General features: G+C 39.6%; 1 protein-coding gene across 8 annotated transcripts in view; it reads left to right on the top strand.

The window, feature by feature from the left end:
* Dis3l2 (DIS3 like 3'-5' exoribonuclease 2) overlaps positions 1 to 25085 on the top strand; it is a 335522-nt gene that overhangs the window by 216777 nt on the left and 93660 nt on the right. For all 8 annotated transcript variants that reach the window (XR_009226292.1, XM_046439665.2, XM_046439664.2 and 5 more), the window contains one exon: positions 24844 to 24956. Coding sequence is in view for 7 of the 8 variants with exons in the window: in XM_046439665.2 (XP_046295621.1) it covers positions 24844 to 24956 (113 nt within the window). In the remaining variant the exon portion in view is untranslated. The remainder of the gene's footprint in view (positions 1 to 24843; positions 24957 to 25085) is intronic.

The raw sequence follows: 25085 nt of genomic DNA on the forward strand, positions 1-25085 counted from the left end.
GCCTCCATCCTTCCACAGAAACTCATGTCTTGATTTTCTCTTGTCATTTTTTTTTTAACTCTTGTCTGTATCCTTTCCGTCTCCAAATGAAATAAATGCTAATTTAATACATTCTGGTCAGAGAACATATTATTTTCTTCCTTTTAAATAAATGAATGAAGCTTGTCTTATGGCCCAGTATGTTTTTCTTGGTAAATATTCCATGTGTGCTTGAAAAGAATGTCTTCTATTTATTGTTGAACACAGAGTTTGGTAAGTGTCTACACAGACAAGTTGGGACAGTGTTGTTCCACTCTTCTGTATTGATGTTCTATCTACATGCCCTATCAGTTAATTGCGAAAGGAATATTGAAATTTCCAACTATAATTTAGGATTTCATTTATTTTTCCTGTTCTGTTGATTTATACCTAATTTACTTTGAAGTACTATTATTAAGTGTATACATATTTAGAAGTATTGTATCTTCTTGATATTCTACCTTTTTAATATTTATTTTTTAGTTGTCGATACCTTTATTTTATTTATTTATTTATGTTTATGTGGTGCTGAGGGTTGAACCCAGGCCCTCACCCGTGCTGGGCAAGTACTCCACCACTGAGCCACAGCCTCAACTACCTTTTTGTCACTATGAAATATGCCATTTTTATCTCCGACATCTACTTTGAGATAATACAGTCACTCCAGCTCTCTAATGACTGTGTGCATTTTATATCATTTCCCAATCCAATCTTTCACTTTTATCTTTTTGTAAACTTCATTGGATTTTATGGGGAAGTTGAGATCAAGGGGGGTCTATGGTATAATCCATCCTTTCACTTTTAAATGGGTTCTTTTTTTTTTTTTTAGTGTTGCCAAAAGAACATTTTTTATTAGTTGCTCAAAACATTACAATGATCTTGACATATCATATATTATACATTCGATTCAAATGGGGTATGAATTCTTATTTTTCCCACGTGTACAAATTGCAGGATCACACTGGTTTATACAGCCACGTTTATACATACAGCCATACTAGTGTCTGTTGTATTCTGCTGCCTTCCTATCCCCTTCCTATCCCCCCTCCCCTCTCCTCCCCTCCCATCACCTCTCTCTATCCCATCTACTGTAACTCATTTCTCTCTCTCTCTTTTTTTTTCCCTTCCCCCTCACATCCTCTTATATGTAATTTTATATAACAACAAGGGTCTCCTTCCATCTTCCATGCAATTTCCCTTCTCTCTCCCTTTCCCTCCCACCTCTCGTCCCTGTTTAATGGTAATCTTCTTCTCATGCTCTTCCTCCCTGCTCTGTTTTGAGTCACCCCGTTCTTCTGTTGAAATTTTATATCTTATAGTTCTCTTTATCCAATCTATTTTTGCTATTTAGTTCACAGTTTTAGACTGCACTTAATTTAATTTAAGGTATACAGTTGGGTAAGGTATACAGTTGCTGTTACTTATGTTTCATATTATTCTTTGTTCCATTTTTTCTTCTTTTGAATTGGGTATTTTAGCCCAGGGTATGTTCATTAAAATGTGATGAGTGGTATTTCAAAATGCTCCGAGGTTTGAAGAAGTGTAAAATAAATTCCTAGTAAAATTGCTATGAGGAGGACTTAATTCATGTGTTTCTGAGTGAGAGGATGGGCTCAAGTAATTGAGACTCCCCGAGCTAGTTAAGACTGAGGTGTTGAGTAGTGGGACCTCTAGTGGGTTGAGACTCCTCCTAATGCAGGGGTTGTGGCTAAGCTCAAGTGAGAGAAGCCTCAGAAAAATCCTGCAAAGAAGACTTCTGATATAATAAATAGATTATGCCATACTGAAATACTTTTTGGACAAGTAATGTGTGGTGACCTTGAAATGTGCCTTCTCCTACCATGTATCATCATTAGCAGCATATTGTTGTTGAGTTGGTTAATAAACATAGGGCTACTAGAGTTACTAAGTGAAAGCAAAATCATGTTGCTACGCCAGATGCCAGAAGAAGAGCTGGTGATATTCCTATTAGTGCTTAGGGGCTTGCATTAGTTTACATTATAGGCATGAGTTGGGCAGGTCGTTAGTTATTATCATGTAAGTGTCAACTAATTAGGAATGTAAATGTGTAAGTTTGAATTGAAGCCACAGCAAATTCAAGTGATAGTATAATCAAAATAACAAATTTAATTAGAGGATTTGAACATTAGCACTAATGTGATTCCTCCACTAAGTGTGTAAGCAGGCTGCTGGCCATACTATCAGCTGTTAATCAGACAGCTACACTATACATTGAATAAAAAGCCTGATCATCTCAATAATCACTCATATTTGGATTAGTGGAATTGGTGTTCCTTGAGGTAGAAAGTAGCTAATGTTGATGAAATTCAGTGATTACTGCCTGTTATGATTTTGGTACTAGCTGTTCCCCCAAAGCTCATGTGTGAGACAGCATAAGAAAGTTCACAGGTGAAATAATAGGGTTATAAGAGCCTTACCTAATCAGTAAGTTAATCCACTGCTACAGATTATCTGGGTGGTAACTGTAGGCAGGTGTAGGATTTGGAGGAGACGGGTCTCTGGGGGCATGCCTTTGAGATATATATATATATATATATATATATATATATATATATATATATATATATATATATTTTATCCCTGGTTTACGGAGCCATCTCTCTACTTCTTGGTGTCCATGCCCTGAGCTGCTTTCCTCCACCACACCCTTCCGACCTGATGTTCTGCCTCACCTTAGACCCAGAGCAATGGAGTCAGCTGTCTGTGGACTGAGACTTCTGAAACTGTGAGCCCCAAATAAACTTTTCCTCCTTTAAAATTGTTCTTGTCAGGTCTTTGGTCACAGCAGTGAAAAAAGCTGACAAAAACACTGCCCCTCTTCATAATGCAATAGCTGTACCTAAATTTATTGATAGCTGAGTGGTTGTATATGGATGAGGTAGTAGTCCTTGTAGGTTTGATGAGCCAATAAACATAATAAGTGATATTAATATAATAATAAGTTTCATCCTTTAATATTACGTAATATTTGTTTAAGTACATTGAGCTAATCGTTGTTGCAAAGAGATGTCAGCCATCAATCAAGTTCTCAGAAGTGGAGAATATAATGTTGGGAAATGAGAGATTAGAATAATAACAGTTAATGCTGTTATCATAGTGAAAGAGGCAAATAGATTTTCATTCATTTTTTTTCTCAAGGAGGTTTTTATTATAGTGTTTCAATGTTTTTTGATGGTTGATTTAGAGGATAGATATGTCGAGATTTTTGACTGGAAGAGAATAGTTCTAGGATTATGGATATAATAGTAATCATATCAATGTTTCTCATTATGGCCTCTCATTTTGGAGAGATTTATATTCTCATCCTTTAATTTAAAAGGTTAATGTTGTAATAGCTTCATAATGATATTATAATATTGATGCTGATCAGTTTCTGAAGTGTTTTAATGGGACTAGTTCAAGAACAGTGGGTATGAAGCTGTGGTGTAACCCACACACTTCTGAGCATTGCCTGTGACGCAGATGATCACATGCATGTTGTGGTTGCTTGATGGAGGCATTCTGGAATTGCCTCAGTCTTAGCCCTATTGACAGGACAGCTTATGAGTGCAGCACATCAATATGTGAATTGATATTTCTATTGATAATAATACTTGATTACTACTTCAGGTAGTTGTAATTCTCCTGGTTTTACATCTACTGTGTGGACTATGTAAGAATTAAGGTTTAAATCTTCATAATTTGTGTATCATAGCTTGTGTATCATAGCTTCAATATCATTGATGGCCAGTGGTTTTTACAGTTAAGTGGATTAATTTCATCTACTACATGTAGGATTTATAAGGTTAGTAAAGCAATTAAAATTTAATAATAACTGACAGGATTATTCATGCTGTTTCCATCTCCTGAGCATCTGTGGTGCTTGTTCAAGTTAATTTAGTCGTAAATATAAGTGAAATAATATAGCAGGTTAAGGAACTAATTAAGAACATAATTATTAAGGTATAATCATGAAAACAAAGTCGTTCTTCCATATGGGTGATGTTGTATCTCAGAATCCTTCTGGAAAGAGGTGTGCCATAAAGATATACAGGGGTTTTACCTATAAATTAACTTTGACAAAGTTAGGTAATGATTTTAGTAATATCTTACTTATACAGAAAGTCATAAGGGTTATGGACTGGCTTGAAACCAGCTACAATGGAGATTTGATTCCTTCCTTTTTTACTTTAATAAATTAGGTTCTGCAAATGTATGATAAGGTAGTACTCAGCCAAGAAGTAACTGTAAGTTTGTAATAAAGAGTTTTACTACCCAGACTTCTTGTTTTAAGCAAAAGCTTCTCAGATTATGAAAATTATTATTACTACAACTATAAGAGAAATGAGCTTATAGCTGATACTGTATTTTATGGTGTAAATGTGCCTGAGTAATCAGAGAATCTCATGGTGTACCTGATAACTCAAGGAAGTGTTATGGAAACTCCCACAAACATAATGGTAAGGTGAATCTCTGCTCATATAGAGTCAAGTATTTAATTTGAAAATAGTGGGAATCAAGGCACAAATCCTCCTATAATTGCAAAATCTGCTCCCACATACATAAAACAAAATGAAAATGAATAATAAAATAATATGTTGTGGAAGACAACGCTTGGAAGGCTGATGTCTGGTGATGCATCAGCTACAGCAACTACTGTTCAGCCTCCTACAGAAAATGAAACCTCACACTCATAGCTGAATATCACATCATATTACCTCCATTTGACATTGCTGATCAAGAGCTGGGGTTGTAACGCAGTAGTAGGGTGCTTGCCTAGTATGGATGAGGCACTGGGTTCGATCCTCACCACCACATAAAAATAAATAAAGGTATTTTGTCCATCTACAATTAAAAATAAATAAATAAATAAATAATTTTAAAAAATTGCTCATCAACTAATAACTTTTAATTTTTTTTCTTAGTTGTAATTGGACATAATACCTTTATTTTATTTATTTATTCTTATGTGGTGCTGAAGATCAAACCCATTGCCTTGCATGTGCTAGGCGAGCACTCTACCGCAGCCCCACAACTAATAACTTTACCCCTGTATGAACAACAATAATGACTGCAGCTGTTGTGAAGTAACCTTGAGTGTCCACATGTATACCTAATGTGCATATATGTTGAGTTCCTCAATAAATCCTAGAAATCCATTAACATTATAACTAGTACTATCCTGTATCATCTTGATATGCATATTAGCTATATCTCTTTGATTTATTTATTTAGTATTGCTCTACACCAGAAGTCCTCAGCCTTGACACTGTTGACACATTGGGCCAGCAATTATTTGTTGTGGAGGACTGCGCTATGGATTGAAGGATATTTAGCAGCATCCTAGTCCCTACACACTAGATAACACTAGCACCCCTTTCCAGATGTCTCAACCAAAAAATGTCCCCAGAAACTCACAGATGTCCTCTTAGGTACAAAATGGCATGATTGAGCACCACTGCTCTGGAGTCTAGAGTTTATAGTGTTCCTCTTTAACTTAACATTGTCTACCATTTCAATTTTAAGAATCTTTCATCAGTTGCTTTCATTTTCCCTTTATATTTTGGTACTATTGTCATACCTTCACTTCTACATAAATTAAAAATCCTGGGGCTGGGGTTGTGGCCTCAGTGGTAGAGTGCTCGCCTAGCATGCATGAGGCACTGGGTTCGATCCTCAGCACCACATAAAAATAAAATAAAGATATTATGTCCACCTAAAAGATACTAAAAAAAATCTACAATATACTCTTATTATTAAGATATATGGAAAAATCCTCATATATTTGGAAATTTATCAGTATGCTTTTAAATAACTGATGAATCAAAGAAGAAATCATGAGATTGGAAAATAGTTTGACTTAAATAATGAAACATAACATTAAAATTTGTGAGATGCAACTATAGTAACACTTGGAAGAAATTTTATTTTTTTAAGTGTTGATGTCAGAACAGGAAAAAGTTTTAAAATTTTACCCTAGACTCCCAATTTCCAATTCTACACATGAGGAACTTGGATGTTGCCACTCCATCCTAACCACAAACAAAAAGATGGACAGAATGAAAAATCAACAACTCTTTTAAGATCTGTAAGAGAGGGAATGACACGGGCAAATTGGTGCTGCAACGATTGGAAAGACCAGAGAATCCATTTCATTCTGTTCATCTTTTAGTTTGTAAGCTGGATTACAGTTTACCAGAGCAGAGATTCACATGCAGAAACTACCACAGGAAAAAGTTCTGGGGTAGAAAACATGAACCATAATTGACAAATTGCTGGAGGCTCAGTGTGGACATCCCAAAGTGTTGAAAACTCCAAGGCATGATGACATCTTACAGTTAATATCAGAGATAGCCCCCTCCCCCAGAAAGAGTGGAGAAAAATATTTAGTGTTCAGAGAAAGCTACCAATGTTAGCCTATATCCTGCAAAATTAGCCTTTAAAGTGAAGGAGCAATAAAGACTTCCTCAGACAAGCAAAAATAAGGGAATTTGTTGCCAGTAGACCTGCTTGGAAAAGATATTTAAAAAAAGCGTTTTAGAAAAAAGGAAAATAACAGAGATCAGAAACTCAGATCTACATAAAGAAAGAAAGAACATGGGAGAAGGAATAAACAAAGGTAAAATAAAACTTTATTTTTTATTCTTAATTGCTCTAACAGATAAAAAATTGAGCCTATCAAGATCAGCTTCACAAATGTTCAGAGATAGGGAAAGGTATGAGATGATTTACTAAGTGAACATATACTGTGAATTCAAGAACTGAACCAAAACATGGGAACTGTCTACTCTAACAATAGATGCCTGTTTATATCCCCAAAGAAATACACCAGACAAATGGACAAATAACCAGACCCTACTGTGCTTTTCATTCATGTCATAGTGAAAATAGCTCATAGAGAAAGTTCTTTTTTCCAAATCTGGCCCAAAATAGAAATTTTAACAACTAAGCACAAAATGTCAGGCATAAAGCTATTGGATCTCACCTTCATTTCTCTAGTATCAGGGTGTGCTACTATTTGTCAAACCAAAAATCTTTTTTCAAAACCTATTAATGTTGAAAAATATTTTATCATATTAGGATCTAACTGGATCAGATTTTAAGACATATAAACATATCTTTTAATATTCAGCTTCTATATTATTTTTCTTTTATATCACATAAATTATGTTTATAATATGTTTCTTCTACTAACATTTCAAATATGTAATAATAACATAAGAATGGTATATAATTTCTAAACTAGTGGAGAGAGGGAAACACCTCAATCTAAAAGGATGACAAGAGAAAAATGAATATATAAAAGCAGGACAATAAAAACCATATGTTAAAGTGCTGAAAATTTAATAATCCCACCAGTTTAACTCTATAGTTAAAAGGTAAGGACTGTGAAGACTAGATACAACCTAGTTATATGCTATTTATCATGGGTACATGTAAACATGAAGACACAAAATAAAGGACAAAAAGGTGGAAAAACATGCCGGTAATATGCTAAGCAAAAGAAAAACTAGTATATTTTTCTTAACGTTTGATAAACAGATTTCCCCCTCCCCCCCGTGCCATGGACTTAATTTTATATTTATATGTGGTACTGAGAATCAAACCCAGGGCTTCATACATGCTAGGCAAGCACTCTACCACTGAGTTACAACCCAGCCTCTGACAAACAGATCTTAAGATAGAAAACAGTACTAAATATAAAGAGAGGCACTGAATTATGATTAAAAGGGCCAGTTCATCAAGAAAAAAAATAACAAACAATTAGCTTCAAAATATATAAAATAACACTTGACAAAATATACACAAATTGATAAAGTTATCATCATTGTGGGTCAATTTTTTTTTAAAATATTTATTTATTTATTTTAGTATTCGGCGGACACAACATCTTTGTTTGTATGTGGTGCTGAGGATCGAACCCGGGCCGCACGCATGCCAGGCGAGCGTGCTACCGCTTGAGCCACATCCCCAGCCCATGGGTCAATTTAATATACCGTTCTCAGGAAATAATAATTCAAGCAGACCAGAAATTGAGTAAAACTATAGAAAAATTGTACAGCATGTTTGATGTTGATTCTAATAAACAGATCTAGAATACACATTGTTCTCAGGCACAAAAAACACTTGCAAATGTTGACTTTGTATTGAACCATTTAGCACACTTCAAAAACCATTGATATACACATCATATTCAGGTCACAATGCAATTAAAGTAATTATAAAAATGTTTTAACTCAAGAAAAATTCAGTACATTTAGAAATTTTAAATAGTTTTCTTATTATACATCTGCCGGATTAACAAAAATTAATGTTTGGAAGTATCAAATTACCTTTTTTTCCCCTTCCATTCGAAGATTAGTGGCCAGATGAATGCATAAATCAGAATATATTTGATGTCATATCTTCTGTTAATGTTTTAAAGGATGAATTTACTGTCATTGCCTTTCACACAGAATACAGAAGATTCCTTTTCTTAGGACTTATGGTTTCTACTCTTCTTACTTTTTTGTTAAACTATGTTGGAGCTGCTTAGTTCTTTAGAATTTTCCTTGTGCCGTCCTACTAGCTAGCCAAGGTGGTCTCAGAGGCCATTCCTGCAAGAGAATGTCATCAAAAAGGAAATTACCTTCTCTAGTAAAGATTCTCAAAAAGCCTGGCCATGAGAAAGGGTAACAGCTGGCAGAAGGCTGGCCCACAGGGGTGTTCCAGACATCCATCCACTCTTGTTTGCTGACCAGAGGAACTGACAGCACTTGTTAGCATTTTGCTCAACGTGTGATCCCATAATCCTTTGCTTAGTACTTAAAGCACAACTAAAAACAGATTATAATTTTCAAACAGGAGTTTACTAAAGACTAGAAGCTAGCAACAAGAAATAAGCAGAGAGGAGCAGAAAGCCTGGCCCTGATCTGCCCCTACACTGTTACACATTGCCCAAGAACTCACATCTCAACATCTTCTCCTCAAAAGTTGGAAGCTTAAGAGGTTCTGAGAGGGATGTTGGGCTGCCTTTTTGCATTTTACACTTCCCTCCTGAGGACTTGCCCCTTCCCAGGAAGAGAAACAATAGGGAGGTGCATTCCTTTTGGAGAGGAGTATGCACGTTTCTGGAAGCCACTCCAGGTGGATTGTCTTGTTCATGCAGTGTCAGGCAAGAGAAGTGTAAGAGAAGCAGGACATCAGTTGCACCATCTGGTAGGAGACCTGTGTGCTGCTTCCCGTGCTACATCACAGTAACCACTATATCACCTTGTGCTGTCCACCACCTAAATGCCACATGGTGTGTTTTACCTCTCTTGTTCCATACATCCCAGGCCTTCACAAGACCCATTGACATGGGCTTGTCGTGTAGGTCACCAGGTGGCGAAACAGGCTTTACCATCAGAGTCTTCAAGCACCTCAGCCTTCTGTGTGGACCAACTGAAAGTTCTGCCCTGACATGACTTGAAGGAGGGCCCAGGTGGTCAGTTATGCATATCTGTATGCAGCCTTTGTATATTCCAGCAGTTTCCCCATCTAGCAATTCAATGAACTGCAGATTGAAAATAGTTTTTTTTTTTTTTTTTCCATTGTCTGTATTAAACATTTGTGGGCTTTTTCTCCTTGTCATTGCTTTTTCTCCTTGTCCCTAAACAATACAAATAGTATAGTGTAATAGCTGTTTACATAGCATTTACATGGTATTAGGTATCATAACTAATTTAGACATGATTGAAAGTATAAAGAATGATTTATTTAGATTATATACTACACTTCATATAAGGGCATCTTCAGACTTTGGTGTCTGTGAGGGTCCTGGAGCCAGTCCCCTGAGGCTATTGAGGGATGACCATATTCTAGACCCTCTACATGCAACGTGGCACATGCTTGCTTTCTTAGTGTCAGATCATTCTTTTTTACCATTCTTTTCACCTTGTTTTTTTCTCAGCTTTTCCTCAGTGGTTCTAGCTTTTGGGAATTTGTATCCCAGACATATCACCTCCGTGTTAAAGCCTGGACTCAGTCCTCTGTATTCTCTTAGCCTCTAAGTTCTTCTCCCTGGTTCCTCCACTTCTATAAGCTGGATCTTTAAATGCCATGTTTCAAAGGGATACCCTTCCAACAATTAAGCATAATTTTGTGGAAGGCAACTCAAAGTGAATTAGGAAAGTTTAATCTGTTAGATGTTGAAACTATATTCCATATGTACCTGAAAAAGAAGATCTACATGCACTACTTAATTTAAGCAAAAGCTGTGTTTAAAAATCTACTCTTTGTACTTTAGAAAGGCAACCTTAATCACTCTTCAGTAGATTTTGGAAAAGAAAAATTCCACTTCAGGGCAATTTTCCGCTTGGATGCGTTTCTGGGTTTTGTCTCTGACATCTTCATGAAGCCCAGCACTTCGAATGCTGTTCCTCCTACGCCTCTTCCATGTGAAGTCATTTCTAATCCCGGTTTTGAAACACTGATTTTTTTTTTCCTTTTGCAGTCTCTTATGTCAGAGGACATTCTGACCTCAGGCAAATCCCAGGCAACCCAAGTACTTGATCTCAAACAAACTATATTTTCGTAGTTGGGCCCTTGATAACCAGCCTGTTAAGAAAAATGGAAAATTCTGTAGATCTATCAACTTAGAAGGAAGAGCATGTCTTCTCCATTCATTTGTGACATTAGTGAGTGAACAGTTTTAACTCTCCTTGATGTACGATCATTTTTTACTGAATTATACCTTGACTCAAAAAATCCAAATAACTGAATAGTCATGCAAGGACTCTGGCATTGAAGTGGGTTTCTGGGATGCTTGCCAATGAGTTCCTGTTTTGAGGACAGAGGATCTAAGTGGAAAGATTAAGTGGAGAGACAGCTCCACCCCTTTAAGTCTTATTCCTATGTTCCATTCAAATCTCGCTAGCCTGATTTCTGTGGGGTCTGGGCTTTGGAAATTCTCTTTTTTCATGGATGTCTCAATGCACCTTGTTAAACCAAATCTGGACTCTGGCCTGTTCATTTGCTTCCAGCTCTGCTGATTGGTTCCAGTTTCTTTGCTCATTAAAGCCAAGATAATCTGGCGCCCACCAGTCAGGCATCCTCAAGTATCTGGCACCAAGGTAAACCTGGAAGCCGGTTGAGAAGTGTTAGTGATCCAACACCATTGCATGAGGAGAGGCAGTGTGGTAGACCAGGAGGAGCACTGGAATGGGAGCAGAACACCTTTCTTGTCTCACCTTTGCTTCTGCTGCATCATAGAAGTTTAGGCACGTCTGTGGTTTCTTGCCTTTCCTCGGCTATAAAATAGTGATTTGAACTATACATTTTGTATCTACAAGTTCCAAATTAATAAGCATATGGAAAGCTAAAAGAGCTAGGCCCTATTTATGCCTGCTGTTGCAAAAACACAACCTGGGTTTAAAAGCAATAGCAGTAGCACATACTATTGCTGCTTTTCCACAAAAGTAGATGATGTGACAACAAAAATGAGAAGGGACAGAGTTCATATTTCAGAGGAAAGGATTAGCTTCTCTGTGCCTTATCTTATCAGGTCTATAGAGCAAGGATAATAATGTCTAACTCAGAATCACTGGCAATATTAAACAATATAAGCCCTGGTACTTAGAACTGCGCCAGACAATAAGTGCTCAGTGAAAGTTATTAATATAAACACAGGAAGATTAAAATTGACCTGGAATTGTAGGAAGGGTTAGGCTGGAATAATAAATGTTGAGTTAATGTTCAGAAGTCAAGGCTGGAGCAAAATAGAAATCCAGAAAGAAACCCACATTCATACCACCACCAATGTATTATACGGTTTTCAGCAAAGACATCAACTGCAGTGTAGATAGGAAAAAAATGTTTTTCATCAATAAATGGTACTAGATTGATTGGATATCCATATTGGGGAGGGGGTTGGATCTTAACCCCTACTTCATAGCACACATAAAAATAAATTCCATGTGACTCGTAGATCTGAGTGTAAAAGAGAAACATGAACACTTCAAGAAGACTGTATGAGAATGATAACCAGATAACCTTAGGGCAAGGAAACATTCCTTCAGCAAAGAACAAGAAGCATGGTCCTTAAAGGAAAAGATCAACAAATTAGATTTTATTAGAATTAAGAACTTTTATTTATAAGAGATCCCATTAAAATTGTTGAAAAAGCAAGCCACAGAATGGCAGAAGATATTATAATAAATATGTCCAGCAAAAGACTCCTATTAATAATACATAGACACTTGAACAGGCACTTCATAAAAGAAAATTGATGAGAAGGTGCTCAGCATCATTAATCCACAGGGAAAGTGGAAATTAAAACCACAGTAAGATAATACTATGTGTTCCCACTAGAATAACATTTTTTTAAGGCTGCCATTATTAAATGATTGTGAGGGTATGGAGCTGTTAGAGCTGTCTTATGAGGCTAGTGGGAGTGTAAGTTGGTGTAAGTCCCTTTTGGGGGAACCATTGTATGGTGTGTAATCAAGCTGAGCATATTTATATTCCATGACCCACCACTTTCAATTTTAGGTATATACTTAACATAAATGAGCCCATATGTATAAGAATGTTTGAAGCAACATTATCTATGATAGCAAAAAACTGAAAATAACCAAGCATGAATCACAATTAAAATGAATAAATTACAGTATATGCTTACAGTGGATTAATATATAGCTTCAAAACACGATATGGATGTGCCCAGAAACATTATATTGAGCAAAAGAAGCAGACTCTCCCTCCAAATAATAATACATACATACTGTATGGATCTACTGTGTAAAGTGTAAAGAAAGGCAAAATTGATCTATAATTGTAGATTATATAGAGGTCAGAAAAGTAGTTCTCTTTGGTAGGATAAAGGCTGGGGGGAGGCATGAGAAAGGCTTCTGGAATTCTGTTTATGTTCTGTTTTTTTTTTTTTTTTAATTGGATGCTAAGTTATGTTCTGTTTTTTGAATTGGATGCTAAGTATTTTCATTTTGTAACGTTGATTGAGCTGTATGCTTCAGGTTTCCATAATATGTGTTTTAGGCCTCAGTGGAGTTTATTTTAAAAAAGTAAAAGAGAACTGGGCATGGTGGGGAGGCTAAGGCAGGAAGATTATAAGTGTAAGGTCAGCCTGGGCAACTTAGTGACACCCTGTCTCAAAAAAAAAAAAAAAAAAAAAAAAAAAGGCTGGAGAGGTATTCCAATGGTAGAGCATCCCTAGTTTAATCCCCAGTACTGTGATAATAATAATAATAACAACAGCAGAATTAATTTTTTTTAAATTGAAAGGGTACATAAAAAGTAAAAACAACCCAAATGTCTATCTGATGAATGCATAAATCAATGAGGTATATTCATACAGTGGAATATTATTCATCCATAAAAAGAAGCAAAGTTCTTCTGGATGGATGAACTTTGACAACAGGCCAGTTCATGTGGGGAAATAAAATCTCAAAAGACCATGTTCTATGAGTTCATGTGTGTGAGACATCTAGAAGAGGCACATTTGTAGAGACAAAAGGTCAATGAGTGGTTGCTGGGCCTGGGAAGGCTGGGGAGAAATAGGGTGTGACTGAAAATAGATATGAAATTTCTTTTAGAGCTGATGAAAATATCCTAAAATTAATTGTGATGCTGTGCCTAAACTAAAAACCATTCAGTTGTACACGTTGAATAACTGTATAGTATGTGAATTAAATCTATATAAAGCTGTTTCAGAACAAAAAGTAAAGGGACCCTGATCTCTGCAGAAATGATTAAAACACCTCAGGACAAGTCTAAGGTGCCGTGTGGTCCTGTAGTATGATAGATGACCTTTGCGATTGGAGTCAGACCTTGTGTAGTCCTGCTCTGCCGTTTACTGGCTGCATGACATTAGGCAAGTCATTTAACTTCTCTGAGTGTGAATGTCTTTGTCTGTAAAAATGTGAGTATCAGTAGTACCTACCCCAAAGAATTTTTATGAAGAGTATTCATTTCCTCAAAGAAGTGTGGGAGTGTCTTGTTTGTGCCGGGTACAGCAAATAACTATGGTTATAATTACCTAGAAGGCGATGCATCTGAAGAGTCCTAACTGCATTTTAGCAAGAGAGGTGAAAAATAATTTGTAGAGCATATGGTAGAAGGGACATCTTTCTCCACTGGGCCATATCAGCATCTGTTACAGAACACATTCACATTCATATTACAACCTTGAGTTATTAATATTGAGTTATATTTTGCTGTTAAGAAAAAGGAAGCATGTAATACATTCACAGAGGATTTCCACCCAAAGTTTTAAAACCATAAAGGATTGATGATTAAGGGGTTGGCATTCAGTTAACTAGAAAATTCAGCATTCAGATTACTCAATATGAAAATTTGGTTTATAAAAACCTGGAAAGTTGGTTTATAACTATAATTAATAGAAGAGTAGTTCAAAAATAGAAAGTGACCAGTAGTTACAAGAGTATATGGCAGGGTTTTTATTTCAGCAAATATTTATTGTCCCCATAAAGAAGTCACTTTCAGTCTGTTGAAAATTATACTCTAGGGATTGGGGGTGTAGCTCAGTGTTAGCACCTGCCAAGTATACATAGGTCCTAGGTTCACTCCTCAGCACCACAAGGAAGAACATATATAATGGAAAATCATTCTACATTCTTCTTATTTGTCTTAAAAGTTATGTTATGCAAAAATAAATGTATAATAGTCATTTTAAAAATTTCTAACTAGGAGCGCTTATATCCTATAGGAACTGAGGAAAAAACAGGTTTGCATTTTTAATTTTACACCCTTTCTCTTTCTTGCTTTTTCCAGTCTTTGAAACTAAAACAATTACAAAAGGTGCAATGTAGAAAGAAAGAAACAAGAATAAGTTCTTTAAAAACCTGTTACAAAGGGGTAAGCCCCATGAAGTAGTAGATAGGTGCCCAGGGTCTAGAGCCATGCCTGGGCGCAAGGTGTCTGACCTCCCCGTGCCTTAATTTCTCCAACTGCAATAAGGTATCTGTCTCATAGCATTGGAAGATTAGGTGGATTAATGCAAAGTATTTAAAAAGTACCCAGAAGAAGTGGCACTGAAGCAGGAGGATTGCAAGTTCGTGGCTGGCCTCAGCAACTTAGTGAGACCCTGCCTCGAAAGGGGATGGAGGACAGAGCTCGATGGTAAAATGCCCATGGGTTAAATCCCCACTACAAAAAAAAAAAAAAAAGGTAAGCAGTTCATAATGCCATTTGTAGTGGACTCCTATCCTAAGCACACATAGATCAGGGTATAATTTCTTGTTAACTTCTGTGAAGTCTTATGAAGCCTTTGGGAATCAGAAAAAGATTTCTCCTTTATGCAAAGAAATTTGAATTAAATCGAGTAATTAGATCCAAAAAGAGCTAATTTGGCATGGTGGGAATATAACAACAACCCCAAAAGATATCTCCAGAATGAGAGAAAAGCATTACAAGGTGTCAGTGAACTATTATAATAAACATTCAGTGGATAGTCATTTAAAGACACATAGATGTTTATGCTTTTTTGAAATGTTGAAAATTTTACATCTCTTTTATTTTTGCTATTAGAGAGTAGTAATTATGTCTTGTGAATGGAGAAGCTCTCTAAAATAGAAAAATCCTTAAATGAGTTTGAAAGTATGCTAAAATTCTGTTGTCATATCTAGAGGTGTGGAAGAGCATTGTGCTGAGGTCACAAGGCCCCTGCACTGCCACAGACTAGCCGTATGCACTGAAGCCTGTAAAAGCACTGTAAAAGCCTGTAAAAGCCAACGGCCACCGGCTGCTGTGAACTACAGTCTCGTTTCTGGCTTGAAGATAACAGTTTCCTATTGAGGAGGGTGTGCCCACGCCTGCCGCCTCCTCTGCTGAGTTTGCCTTTGTGGAGCTCACTCACAGAGTGCGTTAGTTACCACAGTCCTCCAGAAGAGTGGTCAACTAAATTTGACACTCATGGCCTCCTGCAGAGGCTAGCCCAGGGCTGATTCTTTTTGTGGGCTGAGGACTCAAGGAGGATGGAGGTGACAGGTGGACAAAGCGGGGGTTTTTTCCTTTTTTTTTTTTTTTGGTGTGTGTGTGTGTGTGTGTGTATAATAATCCAAGTTTTACCCAAGTAATACATTTATCATTAGAAAAATTAGAATTTACATATAAAAGAAAGAAATTTGTAATCCGGTCACTCAAAGAATACTGCTGTTATCTTCATGTATTTCTTTCCAGGTATTTTTAAGCCAGGTTTGCATTTTTAATTATACTCTTTATTGCTTTTTCCAGTCTTTAAACTAAAAACAGGTACAATATTTTTTAAAACTATGTTGTAAAAACTACAAAAGGTACAATGTAGGAAGAAACAATCCTCCAGCCTCTAGAGGCCATCACTCTTTTAAGCTATAACCACCTCTCTGACTTCTCTTTCTTTTAAAACTCATACGTAATGTAGTTTTACTTAACTGGATTTGTCCTTTTCAAACTTTTTTCTTTCCTTGGCTTCCACACTGCCTTTTTTATTTTTTACTTTATTTTTTTAATTTTTGGATGAGAGTTTTGAATATGTACTTAAGCAGACAGACTAGTATAATGAAAACCCTAGTTCTCATTACCCACCTTGCCACCCTCAAATTAAGGCCAGTCTGCTGTATTCCCACCCATCCACCCTGCCCCCACCCTCCGCCCTCTGGTCTGACCCCTAACATGTAACTGCCTTCCAGGGTCCTTCCTGGCCCCTCAGGCTTCACTATCCCTTGGCATTGAAGAAGGAACCAACACCTGTGCTTGGGGTACCGTCCCAGTCCTGACCGGCTGACCTGGGCTTTCTCCACTCTCTTCTGAAACGCCTGGAAATTCCCAGACGTTGAGTGTGCCAGCCTCACATGTTCAGCTCCTCATTCTCTTTCCTGTTAATGAAGGAGGCCATTGCTCAAATCATTTGGAAAGGGAAAAGTGGAATTTACTACCTGGGTGTTCCTCTTCCATGCTGTTCATATAAATTTAAACTGAGATTCCTGAGAATTAGATTGAACATGACAAAAATTGCTGTGTGGGCAGTTTCGTTGAGTACTTGCAGATTGATAGCGCCTTTGTAATAATGAAGGGAAAAGGTTTTTTAAGCTGCTTAGTTCCAGAAGTTGAGCTCATCAGTTAGGAAGTTTGCAGCTAAAAATCATCTTTAACCCTTTGCTGGATGGTAAAAAGAAAATCCAGAGACTCTTCAAATCCTGTCCTTGAGGGAAACCCAGGAAGACCCGAACACCTGCTCCTTGTACTCAGCAACCTTTATTGCGTTCAGATTGACAGGTACCAGGGATTTTTTTTTTTTTTTTTAACTTTGACTCCTTTAAGTTTACGAAACATCCTCAAGCCATCACTACATCATGGCCCTGAAGTATTGCCATGGCACTCTATCCTGTTGGTCAATTTTTGTGTGAGATTACATAACACAATACCGCACAGAACTGGAAGACATCAGAGTTTGAGTTGTCCCTCTTACCTAGCAACCCAATCGGTGTTTCCACCAAAGGCAGCGGGAATTTGCTTACCCCAAGTGAAAAAAGGGATTTATTGTGTAGCCACAAGGTGATCCAAGCCCAGTTGTTTTTTAGCTTTTGAGTCTATCTCTAAAATTCAGTGGGACCCACCAAGGCCAGGGCCCTTATTCTGGCTGAGTAAACCACCCTAAGTGAGGCTCATTGCTGGCATCCTTTAGACAGGAGCAGGGTCCTTTCTCTCAGTTTTCTCAGTTGGATTACCTCTCGGAACTTCCAGGATACCACTTCTAACTCTCTTGAAGCTTGTGTGTTGGAAAGACTGCCCGTAGGGTCAAAAGGGTGGCTATGCACGAGCATCATATTCCCATTGTCACCTGGGAACAGCCCGTGGAAACCCAACATCTGCTGTGTGGGGGTGGGGAGAGACCCTCAGGTGTGGCCTCCTTTCATCATCCGCCCATGCTTACTGCATGTCCTCCTTCCCCCCACAGTTCATTAGTTTGCCTGTCAGCACCATTCCTAAGAGATTGAGGCCTTCTCCGGCCCGCTGGTCTCGGTATGTCTATAGACTCCCAGGATGCAGAATGAGGGTGATGGCCAAATGGAACGTGAACATGGTATACGTTCAGTTATTTTCACTTCTGTGTTTAAAAGTGTCCCAGGAAATAAAATTGACAAGCTTTATCCTGATGTCGCAGGGCCTCTCTGATCCTGCACCAGCCTCCTGGTTCCCATGCTCCCCTTCTCAGCCTTCTCTCCATTCCTTAGCCACACCAAGCTTGCGCTGGCTGTGTCTGGCAGTGGTGTGGTCCTTTCCAGACCCCCGGTCTGAGGGTGTTCCCTCAGAGACATCTTTCCTAACTAAACCTAAGGGAGAACCTGGGCCTGCCTCATACCTCACTCTGCACTGTTTTCTCTCAAGTCCTTTGTACTGGCTTAAACAGTTTTGTCCTTTATTTCTCTGCTTGTTGTCATTCTTTCCTCACTAGAATGTCAGCTCCATGGAAGGAAGGGACCTTATTAGTCTACTTGCGCTCCTCCAGCACCTGTAGAGTACCTGGCACACAGTAGGAGCTTCATAATACTTACTAAAGGGCTGAGTGAATGAACATGCTTGCTAGGAGCGGGCTTGGAGGGAGGCGTTGAGGGTTGTGAGGTAACTCAGAGCCAAGCTGCATGGGTGTTTCTCCTGGTGGAAGGAGCTCCAGGGGTCAGGTGCTGCCTAGTCACAGCTGTGTGGCCCTCCAGGTAGAGCCAGCCAGACTGCTGTCCCCTGAGGAAATGGGCTTGTTCTGGGCAGCCCCAGGAGCGAGAATTGGAACCAATAAATGGAAATTCTAAGGAAACATATTTTGTCTTTACAAGGGGGAAAATCCTTACCTGTCATTTTATCTGAAGATGGCAGTCGTGGTTCCCTGTCATCAGAGGGATGCCAGCACAGGCTGGATGCCTTGCACTTCGGCACTGCTCGGGCAGTGAGACCAGCCGGTGCTCACAGCCTCTTTCTGCCTGGAGTACTGACAAGTCTGCCATGTATTTTTTGTCTCTTTCTTATTCATTCAGTCAATGTCACATGCCAGCTATGTGTTGGCCTGTTTCCCTGTGCTTCATGCTTATGTAGCTTATGGTGGGCATGTAGGAACCGTGTTGGGAGTGGGCTGAGTAGTGCCGGAAGGCTCAGAAAGGAGTCAAGCCTGGCCTCAATCCTCAGGACACGCCTGCCAGAGAAAGGCCACTCTGGCTTGGTCAGTGGTATGAAGGGAACTGTCAGGAACATTCAGGGAGGAGCCCAGGGAAAACAGCAGGATCCTGAAGTTGGAGGCTGCTCTGAGGAGGCTAGTCATGGTGATGGTGGTGTGCCTAGCATAAATGGCCAGGGTGGACCAGACTGAGGAGGAACTTTTGTTAGTATTATTTACCTCATTGCAAAATAGTGACCAGAGTTAGTGTGCAGAGGGAGGAGTGGAAGATAGGAGACAAAGGACTGGGTTTCATGGGACAGGCAGATCTGGATTTTTTAAAGAACCACTATCTTCAGTATGGAAACTGAGAAATGGCGGGGAAGAAATAAGTTAGCTGGAAGATTCTCCCTAAAACATAATAGTCCCAGGCCAAGGTGGCAATGGAGATGGTGGGGAGGAAGAGATCTGGACAGATTTGGGAAGAGTTTGGAAGGTGGAGCTCAGTGTGATGGGTCCACAGAGGCCAAGAGGGTTCTGGTTTCTTTGTGGTTGAGGTGGTGATGGTGCCACTGTTGGCTTAGTGGGGATGACTTCACATCCTGGCATGGGAACACTGAGGGTGGGTACATGGATAGGTGAATGGGAGGACCTAGCAGACTAGTGCATATATCCATCTGGAGCTCACAGAGGTCTGGGAAAGCAGTATAGAATCAGGAGACCAAAGCCCAGAAGTGATGCTTGAACCACTGGAAATAGATGAGACAGTCAGACACTGTCTAATCCCCGGGAGAGTGGGATTAGAAGAGAAGGCAGCTGGGCGGAGCAGACGCTGGGCACACCAACATGTGCAGAACAAACCGAGGAAGAAGGAGCAGCCACAGAAAGCAGACCCTGGGAGCTCAGGGCCAGAGGGGGAGGGGGACCTTAATGAGGGAAAAATGGCTTCGAATGCCACTGTAAAGTCAGGCCTGGCAGGGTTTGGGTTTAGTGATGCAGGTCATCAGTGACTTTTGCTGATGAGGCACATTCAGCAGTGTTTTCCCCTGCATTCTTGATTCAGAGGGTTGCAGGCATCACTCATGCTGCTCTTACAGAGTACCGCAGACTGGGTGCTTTATGAATGATGCTAACTTATTTCTCACAGTTCTGGAATCTGGGAAGTTCACAGTCTTAAGGTCAGTGTCTGTGAGGACATTTCCTGCTTCATGGATGGCACCTTCCTGCTGTGTCTTCACGTGGTAGAACAGATGGGGAACTCTCTGGGATCTCTTATAAGGGCACTAATCTCATTGGTGAGGGCTCTGCCTACATGGCCTGGTCACCTCCCAGAGGCCCCATTCCAGATGCACACACACTGGGCATGTGTGAATTTGGGGAAGACCCAAACAGTCACTCTGTTGCAGCACGTTTTATTATGTTCTGTGAAGAACCTTTGTCACCAGAGGAATACTTTCTGTGAAGTCTTAAGTGGTGGGTAAGGGTAAGCTCGGGTGACCCAAGTCTGAAAGCCCAGGTCTCCTTCCAGGTAAGAGAAGCCTGCTATGTCCCCACCCCTAATTGGTGGCAGCCCTGGTAGTGTTCATGCCTGGCACAGGGCTTTTTTAGTAGTTAAGATAATCACCCTGCTCCCAGCTAAAGAGGACTCTAAGCTAGAAATTCAGAAAGGAACTACTGGGGTTTTAAGGGCTTATTCTTCTAATTAAAGAGAACTGGAGTTTATGATTTAGTGGTTGTTCTGTGATCAGGCCCTGCTACAAGTGGTTAAGGAGATTGGCAGTGGGATCCAAAAGAGCCTTCAGGGACAGGGGTGTGGCTGTGAACAAGGCTGGGAAAAGGACTTCTGAATCCAAAGCTAAGAATGTGGCTTCCATTGAGTCATAGAGATAGGGAGGGATTTTGAGCTGTGGCCCACGAAGACAAAAATGAGGTTGTATCGCTTATCCTGGAAGTGACTGTGGGGGAGGGGAGGGGTAATAAAAGGAGCAAAAGCTTGGGATCCAACCTAGTTTGGGATCTGAGGTTTATCAGTTCCTCACTAGGTTTCTGGATAAGCAACTTTGGAAGTTCCCTGAGTCTCATTTGGTATATTTGTGCAAAATGGTTTGCATGACTGTTGTCAAGCTTATATTGTGTGTGAAGCCCCTGGCACAGAGGAGCATTTAATAAGTGATCCCTCCTCTTGTCCTGTTACAATGGTCACTGCCAGTGTTAAGCCCAGGGAGTTGTCATAGATTACAAAACACTTACATACATTCTCAAGGTTGCAGTGCAGTCCTCTCCCGTGGGCTTGTGTGACTTCCTTCTATCAGATCATATGGTTGCAACGTGAGTGTATCTGCTCATCCTACTAGACCAAGAGCTCCTTTAGGAGAGGGATCTCCACCTAGGGATGCCCAGTGCGGGCTTATGCAACTCCGCATAAGCTTATGCACAGATCCGTGCAGAGAAGCACTTTCATACTGGGGCTCTTCAGAAATAGAGCAAGTGGCTTCAAGACAATGTAAGCTCTTCACACTAAGGGTACATCAGGGGCCACTTGACAAGGACACTATTGGGAAGTGGCTGCACTGGCCAGAAGGCTAACTTGGATGTGATGGTTTCTAAGCCCTTGGTGTTTTAATTGGGCAAAGCAGTTCCAGTAGACTACTAAGTTCATTCAAAGGAGTATTATTTGTATTCCTCTGAGCTTGGGGACCCTGGCCAGCCTTGGAGATCCTTCCTGTCTCTGCTTCCACTGATCTTCAAAACTTCATGGTACTCCCCTCATCCCCAATATGTGTAAAATTTTTAAATTAAAAAGAAATTTAAATAAATGCTTTTATATTCCTTTAATGAGATTAAAAGAGAGTATGTTTCAACATGCCATGTTCATCCTCAATGTCATGGCAGCATATGCTGTAGAACCTTTTGGAGTTTTTTTGTTCTCTTTCACAGAATTAAAACTTCAGTGCCACTACCTCAAGAGTTCTGCAAGTTCACATTATGTAAATATATGTAATAAAATATTTACTTAGGGTTTCCATAAAAATGTCATAAGCAGAGAATAAGAAAGTGTCTCTTTGCTGGTTTTAGAGGCTCTGCTGGGAATTCTGAGTGAAATTGAAGCCTTTTGAATAGGTTTTGATTGGCCTCTGTCATGTTTTATCTCTTGTAATGAACTCTTTGTCAGTTTGTCAATTTTCATAAGGACAGAAAGTTCATGTGTAGTAACAACAGATCCCAAATTTAAAATTATGGTTTATTTCATGATGTAATAACCCTTTCTCTTTTCCTTTAGTCAATATTTACTTGTGAGGCCAACATACTATAATCCTGACTTCAAAAGAAGACACTTTATTTTACCTTCTTCAAGTGTTGGTTTTAGATACTTGAAATATCAAAACTAGAAGCTTAGCCATCTGAGACTCTGGTTGCAGCCACTGGGGATCGAATTCCTTGATCACTACTCCCAGTGACCCTACGGCACAGCTGCATGCTTGGTCCAGTGAGGCCACCAGATTTAGGGCCAGATTGGTTTCTCCCAGCTCTGCAGACAGCTCTTCCTGTGGGAGACAGGCCTGTGGGACCACCCCATTGCACCAGGCTCTTTTAAATGAACTTTGCTTTTCCCTAATGTAGAAATGCTATAGGATCAAGCAGGGGGAAAAAAATAAAAATAAAAAAGCCCTGTATGAGGGTCAGAGCAGATGAAGAAGGGGGAAATCTGAAATTCTTTTCCTTGTCTGAACCCTTTATTTCAAGCATCCATGTTTTAAAAACAGGGGAAGAACTGTCGCCAGTGACAAAGGAGTAGGAGGATAATAAAGAATCACTAACTTTGCATTGCAGATACTAATTTTGCAGATAAAGTATCTGATGCCTTAAGACTGATAATCCAGCTCACCAGAGGAGCAAGTGGCAATGTGTTAATAAGCTCTTCCAGTCAGCAAGGGTCAGGCAGGGCTCCTGAGTGAGTCAAAGAACTGGAAGGGGATTGGTTCAGCTTCAGCTGGATCCTGAAGTTCAGATAAAGCCATGGTAATTCTTTTAGACTCGTGATTTCGTCTACTGGCCTGAGTGATTTGGTGGATCTATATTGATTGGGTGATCTGGCCACCTCTCTGGCATAACTGGTAAGAAGAAAGGTCCTATTGCAAGGCACCTCTCTCTGTTATGAAGTGTATAGCAAAGGTGTTTCCTGGCAGTTCCAGGCTTATGCGATCCTTAGTGTCTGGGATGCCAGGAGAGAGAACCTCTTTTTAAAGTCCATTTCCATCCCAGAAACAGTCTCAGAATAAACCTACTTGAGTCACAGGCCTATGCTGAGACCAGTCACTGTTAATAGGGGTGTAGGGTAGTGGAATTGCAGCAGGTGTATACTTCAGTTGAAGCATCTCCAAGCCTGTGCTTGTATCTTCAGTTCATTCACATATACATACATAAGCACACATGTATATGTATTACATATGTGTGTCTTGGGTGTGTATTTATATTTATATTCACACCATGTTTGATAGATGATATACAGGATATTCAAGAGTAGTTCTCAATTTTATAACCTAAATGCCTCTCCAACTCTATTTAAGGTACAAGTTCCACCAGGCAGGGCGATCTCACCTCTCTGGAATAACTAGTAGGGAAAGAAAAGCCTATCAAAGACACCTTCCTCCACTGCAAAGTAAAAAAAAGAGAAAAGTAGAGGGAAAAAACAACAGGCAAACAAACCATTAATTGACCTACTGACTATTAGCTTTGTCACTCAACAGGTTATTTCATAAGTACCTACCCAGGCACTGTCCAGGCACTGGGCAGGAATGTTGCAGGAAAGGCCATACTGGCTAAATTTACCCTGTAGGGAGAGAGAGAGTTAGACAAGACGCACATAAGCAAATGAAAATCCTATGGCATCCAGTAGAGATACAGCCCTAGAGACAGCCCATGGTTGGCATCAGGTACACAGTAGGTGCTTAAACAGCACAGGTGGAAAAAAAAGAGGGCAGAAGAATCTCTTTTTGCTGGGGATTCTCTTTGCTAAGATTATTCCAATCATGGGAAAAGGCGTGAAACCCAGTGAGCGTCAGGGCAGGGTGAGGTAAGATGCATTCAGGGAGTAGAAAGAGGTTCCCATGACAGCTGCTTCCAGAGTGTGTGTCGGATAGGCCCTGAGGCTGATGGTAGATTGGGGTGAAATTATGCAAGGACGTGAGGGGCAGGCTAAGGAGCAGCATGTGTAGAATGATTACAGCAACAGTCTGGAGGGCTAGATGAGGGGCCATGGGGATGGATGGAAGGCAAAGCTTTTAGAGCGGAGTCTTAAAGGATCTGGGGATTAGCTCTCTTGTAGTGACCTGAAAGTGTTTTATTTATCATCTAGAATGAGCAATACATATATTTTAAGAAGTGTTGTAAGGAAATTTTAAATAAGATTTCTTCTGTGAATTTACTGATATTTATTCGAAGATTAGAAACATTTAGAAATGGGAGAAAATGGTTTATCCTGTCTGTTCATAATAAAAATCCCACCATCTTTTGGTGTATAATAAGGAAAGTGACAATGGTGCGGGTCACTGGGGTTAGGAGGGGTATCTGGCAAGGCAGAAAATGGCAGCCTGCCCTTCAGGGCCTGTGGCCTCTGGGAGTGACATGCGTTCTTAGAGAGGACTCCTGGGAGGGTTACCCTGGCCTTCCAAACCAGGCTGATAGTCCTCCTTCTGCTTTTACAGGCACCTTTGAAGTGGGCGTCCACATTGCCGATGTGAGTTACTTTGTTCCCGAAGGATCCCATCTGGATAAGGTGGCCGCTGACAGAGCCACAAGTGTCTACTTGGTTCAAAAGGTAAAAATCAGTCTTCAATTTCTTAGATCAAAAAAACATGCTTCCATTTAGTAATCTTCCTTTAAGGAAAAAAAAAAAAACTTGTCTCCCTCCCCCTCCCCCAAATTATAAGGAACAGTAGTCTTATCT

This window comes from Marmota monax, unplaced genomic scaffold, assembly GCF_021218885.2.
Source record: "Marmota monax isolate L192 unplaced genomic scaffold, Marmota_monax_Labrador192_F-V1.1 WCK01_AAM20220418_F8-fsc00041, whole genome shotgun sequence".
In the NCBI taxonomy this organism is placed as follows: Eukaryota; Metazoa; Chordata; class Mammalia; order Rodentia; family Sciuridae; genus Marmota; species Marmota monax.